The following is a 12016-nucleotide window of genomic DNA, read 5'->3' as shown; positions in this document are numbered from 1 at the left end:
TGCCAACTTGGGCCAGTGAAGCAACGTCCTCCACAACTAGACTGAAGAACAAAAAGACAACAACTTGTCTGTTCCCCTTCCCCCAATTCCCCAGCGCTGTTGCCATCCCCCAATTCCCCAATAATTAAAAAAAAAGAAAAAAAAGTTTTTAATTTTCTAAGTAAGAGATATGCAAACAATATTACAAAATAGGAAAAAAACATGGGCTGTAGGACCAGGATAGGCAAAGTGTGCACACACACATACACACAAACTCAAATTGTTTTAGATTTGAGGGGATTTAGGAAAGACCTCACAAAGAAAGTAGTCTTTGAGTTTAATCAGAGCTGAGCCTCAAGGGGAAGGATAGTATGTGTGGCTGAGAAAATAGTATGAGCACAATCTGCCCAGGGAAAGATAAGCAGCATTAGTCCATATACTGGAAACCTGCGGGACACAGAGAGCCAAGTCTAGATGTGGGAGAAAGGCCCCAAGAGGGAGAACTTTGGATGCCATGCAATAGAGCCTGCTTAATCCTATTTTTAAGAAGGAGCCACTAAAAATTTTTTGAGTAAAGAAAGTCATGACCTATCCAGTGCTTTAAGCACAGAACAAATGACAGTGTGACGAGTAGAAAAGGAAGCACACTGGAAGGCTATTTACTCACTCTGAAACAATAATAAGGTCCTCCACAGATTACAAAGATAAAACTTTCCCTTGTCTCCACAACCACCTACCTCATCAGGAGTTAAGGCGGTGACAACAAAAGTAAAAAGAAGAGGAAGATACAACACATATGATGGTAGAAAACAAAAGCTCTATGATTTGCATTGATTTGAGTGAAGTAGAAGGAGTGACATATTTAAGATACTCTAGGAAAGAAATGTGAATGAAGAATTTCATAGCCAGCAAAACTGATTTTCAAGTGTAAAAGGCACAAACTATATCACAGACATAAAAGAGCTCAGGGTGTATTGTTCCCATCGATCTTTCCTAAGGAATTTATTGGGGAAAATGCTTCAGACAACCAAAACACCTAGAGAGACATTGACGTAAAGACTAGTGGTACCACTAACTATATAGTTACTTGTAGAACTAAGTCTAAATGATGGTTAAAAGGAACAAAGTGTAGTGTGTAATGGCTAAATGCTCTGATAATGTAGATATAGTACAACTATTAAAAATAATGGTGAATGGGAAGAGAACGGCAAAACCATATGCAAAAAATTTTTATGTATTTTTAGTAATCATATTGGTAGTGCTGATGGTATTAGTGTTGTTATTCTGAGGTTGTTATATTTATAATGTGGCATATAGCAATTGAGCAATTATGCACTATTATAATTCTATCACCCCCAACGTTGTCAATACGGAAGAAAGTATATGAAGATGTAATATACAAGTGAATAAATAAAGCCCTGTTGTATTGAATTTTAGTTAAATATATCTGTATGAACTAATGAGAAATTTTATTTGCATACACACACACAAACATATACATATACATATATTGTCCCCCTAATTTTGTCTATTAAAAGAGCCAAGAAAGAATGGCCAACCCAGTAGCAATGAGCATCTCTAGGATCAAGATCTAGGACAAAGACTGTGATCTTGAAATATTATTTTTCACAAAAACGAACTAGAGCTTCTTGGAGAAATGGCTGATTTCAGATATGGGGAAGACTATGTACAAGACAAAGATTTGTTCATTCCACATAGCAAGGAAGTTATCAAAGACTACTAATCAAAAAGACACAGAAGCCAACTTGAAGGGGCTCTTACTGGCCAAAGATAGGACAATTTGCACTTCAATAATAGTAAGAATTGCAATGCATTGATATTGTTTGTTTAAATCTACTAGCACATAGGATTTTTTTTTACAGAAAGCATCTATGCACTGACAGAGGAAGAGAAACAAATAATTGTCTTAAAAACTGGCAAATAATGGAAAAGCATAAAGCATCTATGCAGCCATTCCTATATGAACTGCATACTGGGTAACTAAATGGTAGTTAAAAGGAAGCATCTCTCTATAAAAACATTCCAACAAACAAAAATATAAAATTCGGATGTCTTCATTTTGCAATGCCCAGTGAATTAATCAATCTAGACCTGGTTGTTAACACAAGAGATTCAACTAGATATTCTATGCCTCCTGATGAGAGAACACTGACCCACGTGTCGTCTTGCCGAAGGGCTTGAACCTGAGTCTGATCAAGCCTCTGATTCGGCTGCTAATTTACAGGAAATATACAAGATGAAGGAACATGCTGCACTGCAGTGAGTATGCAATCAGCCGAACCAAGACTGGAAACTCTGCAGGACAAATGGCCCAGGTTCTTCAGCAAATAATTATAGAGAAAAGAGAGATTGGGGGGAGGGAAGGAGTCGGGGGGTTGTGTCAATTTAAATTTAAAATACGCCAATTAAACTTAGTGTTTAGGATGAGGCATATGGCATGACTTGTGAGGAAGGGGGAATTGTACAAGTTCCATTTCTTGACCTGTCCAATTGTTACAAGGTCTTTGCCTTATGAAATTTCATTAGGTTTTTTTTTTTTTTAGGTTTTTACATTTATATTGTAAAATTTTCTGAATCTGTTATTTGCAAATAAAACACATCAGGTAAGCTTTGATATGCACTTACTCCCCCAATAACACCTTCCCCTCCCCATACAAAAAGGAAGACTGAATTCTCAATGGTATCACTGAGCAGGTAAACCAACACTCACAACTGACTGGCTCTGATCTTATGCACCAAACAAACCCCACTATTTAAGCTTGCAATTAGTTTTCAGTTCCTTGAAGACAAAGGCATCCTTGAGGCTTTTTGAGATAAGATGCAATAATGGACTTGACTAAGAAAGGGCAGGGTAGGGAAGGAGAGTGGGAACAAGACACTGATGTGTAGGTAAGTGTAAGAAAGCTGGGATAATGCAGATGAAGCTCTCCTAAACAGATGTCAGGACCTCAGGAACACAAAAGAGCAATGGGGAAAGCAGGGCCAAGGCGCCCCACCTTGTCTACAGACCACCAGCACTTAAGAGGAAGGTGGGGGTTCAGCATATGAACTGAGACAAGTCACAAGGCCAGTACAGACTCAAGGGGTGGAAAAATAGACTCCGCCTTTTCGTGGAAATACCTGCAAAGATTTGTGGCATGCTTGCAATCCTGGAGCGTTCCTGAAAGTGTCATTGCCACTGTAATACTTACCAACTAGGTGGCCTCTGAACTCTTCCAGGACCCAGGTGAAAGACCCACACACAGAATTTTAGATTCCCATCTTGTGTTCTGATCAGGAGATTCACACTCTGAGCCAGGTCTCCCCACTTCTAAACACGTGCCTGGAGGCAAACTGGCCACGGGGAGGAGGACTATACTTTTAGATACTTAGTAGCTGATTACAGCTGATTTACTGTCTTATACTCAGGTTATGTGTGGTGAAGGATTTTTGTAACATACATTGGAATGGTACCGAAAAGTGTTAGAAAAGTCATTTTTTAATTAAAAAAAACAAACACCTATTTGGTAAAGTTCACATAGGCATTCCATTTTCTGTCAAGATGAAGCCAGATAGTTGTATAATTTCAAAATTCTATTTAAAAAGTCCTGTTAAAGAAGGCATCACATTTGTAATGTGATGGTTAAGAGAACGGGCATAGAGTCAGACAGACCTGGGTCCAATCCTGTGCCCACCACATACTTTGTAACTGTGACCTGGGGTGGATCATCTGACATTGCAGAGCTTTGGTTCCTTCATCTGTAAGATGGCTACTAAGGACATTCTTAACAGAGTTACAGGATTTGATGTAATAATGCACATAAAATAATGGGTATTCAATAACTATTCATATCCAAATCAAACTTTCAAAGGGACCTGAAGTGAATTTTTCAAAAATACACTTTAAAAGTTTTGATAGGAAAATATTAAATATCAAAATGTATCTATAAACTTTAAATTTACTTAAGCCTGGGGGGGGACTCATTTACTAACTAAAAATAGGGTTTTTCCTTTCCCTAAGCCCCTTTTAACTCCTAATAAATGTTTACTTTCTAATAAAATTAATTCTGTTTTATAGAACTATCCATTCCAAGTGATGGCAAAAGTAATGCTCCTTTTAGAAATTAAAGCTAAGTCCCCTTCCATGGATACAATTTGAAGTTTTCCAACCATGGTCAGTGACCAGTGTAAAAGTTAGATTATTTCATGCTACTGGGAGTTCCTGATGGAGAACCAGGAAAGAGTGATTTATTAAAGAGTTCTGAGTGGCCTGAGATATTTAACATTTAGCCCTTCTGATTCTCCTTGTTAAAAGTACCCAAGTAGGAAAATGTTTTCTCAGTCCATAATAGATTTATGCCAAAGCTAGAGTCTTAGGAAAATGCATTTTATTATAAGCATCTAGACAAAAGAAAAACAGAAGGTAATCAGTTACCTCAAAATAAAACATAAAGGAAATGGCAGCTGAACACAACGTATTTTTCATGGGCATGCAGAACTAAAGCAATTACGAAAACAGCTTAGTGGCAAAATGAAGAGCTGGCAACTTTGGCTCATTGAGCCTTGACTGAGAACCTATTTACGGGGTCCTATCACAGATGACAAAGAGACAACAATGAGCAAGACATTTCAAGTGATCACGATGCAGTACAAGGATAAACAGGTGGAAGGTAAAGGAGGAGGGACTAAGAACCCTGTGTAAGAACACAATGGAAGAAGCCCAGAACTCAGACGTCTAATCCAGACTAGGGCGACATGGGAAAGAGTAAAAGAAGATGCGGAAGCAAGAGACAGACAGCTAAAGAGGAGAAAGGGTGTTCTAAACAAGGAAACAGTGTACATCAAAGCTTGCCAGTAGGAGAGAATTGGTGGTACTCAGGAAACTTCCTGCAGTTCAGAATGGTGAAAACTGAGCAAGGGTAGGAAGGGTTCGAGTCAGGCTGGAAAGTGGGGGAGAGATCAAGACCTAAATGATTTCACAGGCCATGCCAGAAGTTTTACCATATTTCCCCATGTATAAGACGCTCCCATGTATAAGGCGCACCTTAATTTGGGGGCCCGAAATTTGAAAAAAATATATTACATAAAGTTATTGAACTCAAGTTTTATTCATCATAAAATTCATACAACTCCTCATCATTTGCAGGAAATGCGAGTAAAAAATCTACAACCACTGTATAAGACGCACCCAGTTTTTAGACCCCAAATTTTTTGAAAACGGGTGAGTCTTATACATGGGGAAATACTGTACATTTTATCCTGAGGTGCTAAAAAGCCAATCCCTCCCAGGAGACTCACATGGTGAGTTATATTTTAGAAAGATTATTGTAGTGGTGGCATAACAGAATTGGAGGTTGAAGCTGATGACAGGTTGCAAGCAGATGGGTCTTTCAGATGGCAGCCACATCCAGGGACCAAAATTTTAAGAGCAGTGGTCATGGGAAGGGTTAATAAGGATGGGCTAAAGAGATACGAAGGAGATAGAATATACTAGTACAAGACTTAGTTTTGAAGAATGATAGGGAGAGGGTTGAGTCAAAATTACCAGGGTATAAAGACTCACATTTTATCCAAAAGTCTACAGGCTGAGGAACTTTACAGTGTATAATTCGAAACATGGATAAGTGATGTTATACTCATGACTTGAAAAGTTTCAAAGAAGACAAGTATGCATTTTTAAAGCAAATACTAATTTGCCATTTATAAAAATGTCTGAATTAATTAAGTGCATCATCATAAAATGCAGAGCAAACCTACCCGGTTCAGAGTTCAGCATCTCAAAACACAGAAATGTGAATGCAAAAGAAAGTAATTTTGGGGGCTTGAGAAAGTCACTTTTAAGGATTTAAAGTGTGAAGCATTTGACTTCTAATAGCAAGTATATAGGAAGAAATCTTATGCACTGAATAAAAGTCACATTTTCACAGATTCTAAAAATAGCAAAATAGTATTCATTCACATCTCAGGGGTTTTTTTCTTTTTGGAATAAAATTAAGAAGCAGATTTGAATTTTGAGAACCATAATTTATGTTTTCTTTGATAATGCACAAATATTTATAAGAGATGGACTGATTCTAAATAGCTGAATCTAATTAAAATAAAATCTTATTCCAGATACTAGAAATTACCTTTTTTACATTATTAAGTTCATTTAAGTCTGACTTTCCCTTTCTCATTTATGCCCCCTTCCCTTAACCCATAAAAATACCTAACCCCTCCATCTAAATTCTACATAAACATGCATAGTTTCCTTGGGAATTTGAAGTTACAATTGAAATATTTAGATACAGATTGTCTTAGATTAATAACTTCAATCATATGATTCTAATAATCAATAATCACAGAAAAGACAAACTATGAATTCAACAAAATAAATATCTTAGGAGTGGGTCTATTGGTAGTGGGAAAATGCTATTTTTAATAGTCTCGAAAAGGTACAATATACTTTGTTGAGTCACTTAGAAGCAACCTGGCTATTTTAGCCACACCAATAACTCTGTTCACATAAGTAATTATAGGGTAGAAACTAAAAATCAAGAAGATGTTAAAGAATATAAAATATTATGTATGCATCATGAACTTAATTTAGAATTCTTTGTGTTTCATAGAAAATGGGAAGGTCAAAAAAAGTGGAGGTGTAAGAACTGAAAGAATTTCAAACTGAAAAAAAGACATGAACTGCAATTATCTTCAAATGCCCCATTTAGAAAAACATCTTGAAGCCATCCCTCAGTGTTAAAAAAGAAGGTACTTGTTGACTACATTTTTTATCTTTCCATTAATTAGTTATGCTTCAGAACTTATTCATTAAACACCTTAGCACTTTTGACACACTCAAAATTATGTGCCTACCAAGAGACTCTTTAGAGGTAAGGATCCAAAAGAATGAAACTGCACCTGTTTTTTGGATTCAGAGATTTTAACTAATTTAAAAATGACTTCCCTTCTCTACTTTTCAACCAGCAAACGAATTAGTGTTAACAGAGAGCAAAGCCTGATATACTTCTTATATCAGATCAACTTAGACAAATTCTCATTTTTCTGAGGTGCACTCAGATGTGAGGAATGGTGTTTCTGTTTAACCTTTACAAGGCAAAACAAAACAAAACAAAACAAAAAACACTAGAAAGTACAAACTACAACATGGAGACATAGATAAAAAAAACATTAAAAATAAGATACTTTAACATGCCACTCTCAGTTCAAGAATAGACAAAGAAGAGAAAAAAAAATAAGTACAAATATAGAAGACCTAATAAAATACCTCAGTAAAGTAGAAAACATAAAGATATATGTCAAACTTTACCTCCTGATAATTTTTGGAACTTTTCATTAAGTCTGTAATTATTTCAAAAGTAAGCTACCAAAAAATGGGGGTGGGGAGGAGGAAGGGGAAGGGAGGAGGAGAACAATAGGAGGAGGAAAGGAATGGACAGCCATCAAAATGTCAAGAGTAACTATTTTCCTCTCCCTTTCTTAAAAGAGTGTTAAGCAATTTTGAGCATTAAAGAAACCCCTTTTTGGTTATAAATAGTAAAATTAAATATGTTTAATTGAGTAAAGTCTGAAAACATGTATTCCCAATGGAAACCACACTGAGAAGTCACAAAATGGAGGCAGTGTGAGGATATGCAAGTCAAGATGCTGGCTTGGTTAGGGTAGGTCCTTCTGGCAGGGTCCAGGCCTCTTGGGCAAAGCACAGGTGGAAGTGAGCACCCAGCTTCAGCTGCCTGGAAAGTGGAACTTGCAAGCAGTGTGAACACAAGGCAAGGTCTGGGTCATGGCAGACACCCTCTTTGGGGCATGTAGTACAGTCATCTCTTGTTTGCAAAATCACACTCTCCTGCAGAAAGTCACCAGGAGTCCACACTTCTAGTACACAATCTCCTCAGATTGCCTCTCCTATAAACCCAGATTGATGGAAGGCTCAACTCCACATCTGTCTCATCATCACTGTGATCCAATCACAGACTGGTAAACAATAGTGTCTTTGCTGGGCCCCATGGCACCTAGGCCACTCTGCCAGCTCATTTGCAGACTCTGCCAGCACTGCCTCACCTTACTTCTGCCTTAAGAGATCACTTCCAGATCACAACTTTTTTTCTTTTTTTTTTAACAAAAACCTTCTGATTGCCTTTTGTCTGAATTAATCTTTGTTAGAGGTCCATGGAAAAAAGGAACAAAAGGTTGCCAGACCGGTGTACATATAATTTGACTCATTAGGCCCCGAGATGAAAAGTTTCTAAATCCCAAGATCTTTGAGGAGGATAAACAAAAAGCACACCTGCAAAGAAATAAAATGTGACAGATACATGATGAGACTGGTCTAACACCCAGGGGCCTTGTGTTCATTTTTACTGTGTCACTGGGCAAAACCTGCTACCATTTTATTTTAAAAGGTAAAGAAAATGCATTTTGTCTGTTTCACTGAGCAAATGATTGCAGCTTAGCAGACCCAGCCCAGAGGCACTGACTCGGGGCTTTCTCCACCCTTCTTTGTCTAAAAGAAATTACCAAGGTGAAGCTGCAATGAAGAAAATGGGGCAAAGCCAATGACAGTGAGCATACAGCTGAGGTAACATCACAATGGTGCTCACTTTACTGCCATATATTTGATGTCTGTTCTCCCACCCACCATTGATGTGAACCTGCAGGAAAAGAAAATACACCTGTTTGGGCCTTGCGTTTTATCTTCTTTAAGCAAACAAGAATGATTGTAGTGTGTATATGCTTCATTTTACCACAAAAGATTGTCCTGACAAAACATACACTGTTTATAAAGGATTATATGTAACTCCTTTATACTCCAGGAAACAAAGCATAACAAGCACTAAGCAGCATTAAACACACCCACAGTGCTGACTCTAAAATGCTGCATGAATTTTTCTTGCACAAAATCAAAAATAATAGTTTACTAAAAGAAATTTAACCATAAGTGTAATATTATTTCTCAACATTTATAAAAAGGTTTACACACAATAGTCATTTGCAGCCCTGAACCATTTTCTCTCTTACAAATTTTACAGAATCTGTTTTCCTATGAAGTGTCATTGTTTCTCGGTTCTCAGTTCTGTCTTTTTCAGGTAATTGTGCTTTTTGAAATCAGTTCTTCATTTTTGTGCTGGATTTTGCGTTTCTAAACTACATCAGTCAATCTTGTACTTACGAGAATAAGCGGCATTCAAGCTATGCTAGGTTGACCTCGGTAGCTAAAAAATCCAATAGTTTAATATTGAGCTCATTTTTCATGAGACACAAAGCCATGAAAAATGTGATCAAAATGGAGTTGACATCCTGCAATTCTAACTTATTTTACTTGAGGAAAAAACCAAGGATGATTCTCCTCTGACCTCATTATTGCTTCTTTTTATTTTTATGTGGACTTCATGAACTTGCTGCAGATATTTGGGCAGAAAATAACCTAAAATATCATTTAGCTTTGTTTACCAATATATATACTACACTGTCTCCAAACATGTAATTTTAAAAAATTTGTCACTTCCATGCACTGTCATGACCATTTTTTGTTAGAACAACTATTTACCAGATCTGAATTTTGGAATGAATTTATTATTAGCTAAATAATTTTCCTGGTTCATGAGTAGATAGATAGGCTTTATAAGCCCAAATTTACTTGCATTGCAATTACTCCAATAGAATGGGTCAAAATCATTCATCTCCTCATCACTTTCAGCTCACTACTTAGGTCCACTGTGATGAGGCAAAAAGATTTAGAGTAAGGTGATCTGTATTGAAGCCATAACTCATTTACTAACTAGCTGGGTAAGTCACTAAACTCATCTCTAAAGTAAAGTATTGAATTAGACTGGTTCTGAGACTAACACTCTAGATTACTAACCTGACAATCATTCCACACGCCATTTTCACATTTACCAACATGGAGGCACAGCCACATTAGGCTATGATGAGCTCTAGTCTGAAAGGTACGATCCTATTGCTGCCAAAGAAAGTTGAATCCAACCCTCATGCAGCCCATTAAGCTGTGACCAATACTAATGTTCCTTGCTGAAATGGCATTACTAGTTTTCACGAAGATTCATCATCTCATTAATGACCCAATGTCCAAAGTCACCAAGCAAAGGAAATTTGTCTTAGGAAACCTGAGAAGCAACATCTCTAAGCTGTTACGCACTTGCTACTACATTAGGAAAAGTTGACAGTACCTAAAATAGCCACCACCTCATCATCCTGGATGACTTCCAAGGATCCTGACACCACAAAGCACAGGGCATCCACACTTTCTCCAGCATGGTAAATGAGGTCCCCTGGTGCACAGTGAATAGTCTGGAACTCCACCGCCAAGGCGCGCAGACACCCATCGCTGGCCAATCGAAAAGCAGGATGCTCGTTAAAAACTTTCCGGTTTAGGTGAACACAGATATCAGCTCTCATGTCCTTGGGGCAGATGGAGAGGACCTGAAAAATGTGAGAGATGAAAAAGTGAGAATAGACGAGAAAGGGGCTGTTTCAGAAAAATATCATCCAACAAATATGTATGGACTCTGACAAAGTCTGCAACACATTGTACTAGATTCCGGGAAGGAAAAGTTAAAAGACACAGCTCTGCTCACAAGGACCGAATAATCCAGTGAAACGGGCTGAGGAGCAGATGGACTATTACAAAACAGTACCACCTGGTACAGCTGTGAGAGGCATGTGGATTTCTCCATAGAAAGAACACAATCTTAAGGCAGTCAGACAGGGTCTCAGAAAAAACTTAATATAATTTCCTCAAAGAACCCACTAAAGTAGGGCATTCATTTGTAACATTCATTTTAGTCTAGTCTGTTTTAGAATTTTTTTCATAACCACATTAAAATTCAGGATAATGTACTTGATTCCACATTGGAGAAGGATTCAATAGAAACCTAGTTAAACACAGAAACATAGTTAAAAGAAAACAGAAGCACCCATGCAACTTCACATGCTATTACTGACTGACATCACTCTACTCTTGATGTGTTTTTTTTTCACTCTGAATTTTTATTTTTTATTTTACAGATGAATTCATGTCCATGGAGTGAAAAGGGTATTCACCAGCTTTCTGCAGGGCTAGACAACTGCAAATGTCAGTGCCTGCGAAGTGGGCACATCATTTTGCCGGCAGCCCTGCTCATCCTGGTCTTTGATGCCTAAAGATTGCTGAGGGCAATGGCAGAATTCAAGCTCCAGGCATCCTTGAGAAGAGCTAGGGTTGGAGAGCTTTTATTGCCTATAGCTTTCAGACAGAGCAATTAAAGACCCAGATTAAAATGGACATTATCATCACATTTAATCAGAGCATCATTGAGCAAGATGTGATTACAGAAGTCAGTACCACCCACTTTACAGATGCATGTGCACGCTCACTTAAATCTTCTCCCAATCCCCTTGGTAAACTACTCTGTATAATCAGAAATGTTTTTCTTTGCTAGGGTTTCCATCCCTCAAGCTGAAGTCTAAGTTGATTTTCCCCCCATTAAGTTAAACTGAATGATGTTTTAATATAAAATAGTTTCCTTTTCTGTGCTAATTACATTTTAACCTTTAAAAAGTTACCTAAGGCTTAAAATATCCTGATTATTCCTTTTAGTTGGGACTCACTCTCATTGAAGTGTTGGCTGCTTCCCTGTGTAGAAGACAAGCCCATAATAAATGCAAAGATCATTAATTAAATTATGCTTTCAGTATCCCTTCCTTTAACTATACAGTATCCTAATACTGTACACAATATTTCACATACTTAAGAATCCCCAGGTTTTTTGGTTGTTTTTTTTTTCATACTCCTTTGAATTCCTATAGGCAGTAGAGATCAGCTCACCCACTTTCCAAAAAAAATCTCATCTTTGAGGGAAGGGATGCCTAACAGAGCTTCAGAAGCAACTGGCACTTTCTTTCCATAACAGTTGTTTTCTATAATAATGTAATATTTTCTTTAATATATTAACTTTTAAGGACTTCTGACAACATTAGTCATTCATAGGCAATTACTGAGTTCCTACTATGGGGCACACCACGGCATTAAGCCCCTAAAACC

The 12016-nt window shown here is 37.4% G+C and overlaps 1 protein-coding gene across 1 annotated transcript in view; it reads right to left on the bottom strand.

Moving 5' to 3' along the window:
• Nucleotides 1–12016, bottom strand: part of KCNH5 (potassium voltage-gated channel subfamily H member 5) — a gene marked incomplete at its 5' end in the record, with an annotated part of 236174 nt that overhangs the window by 62543 nt on the left and 161615 nt on the right. Inside the window, one exon of the mRNA XM_019645963.1 lies at nt 10164–10416. Coding sequence (XP_019501508.1) covers nt 10164–10416 — 253 coding nt within the window. The remainder of the gene's footprint in view (nt 1–10163; nt 10417–12016) is intronic.

The sequence above is a fragment of the Hipposideros armiger genome, unplaced genomic scaffold (genome assembly GCF_001890085.2).
Source record: "Hipposideros armiger isolate ML-2016 unplaced genomic scaffold, ASM189008v1 scaffold_5, whole genome shotgun sequence".
Classification (NCBI taxonomy): Eukaryota; Metazoa; Chordata; class Mammalia; order Chiroptera; family Hipposideridae; genus Hipposideros; species Hipposideros armiger.
Note: the sequence above shows the minus strand (reverse complement) of the source record. Positions and strands in the feature narration are given on the sequence as shown.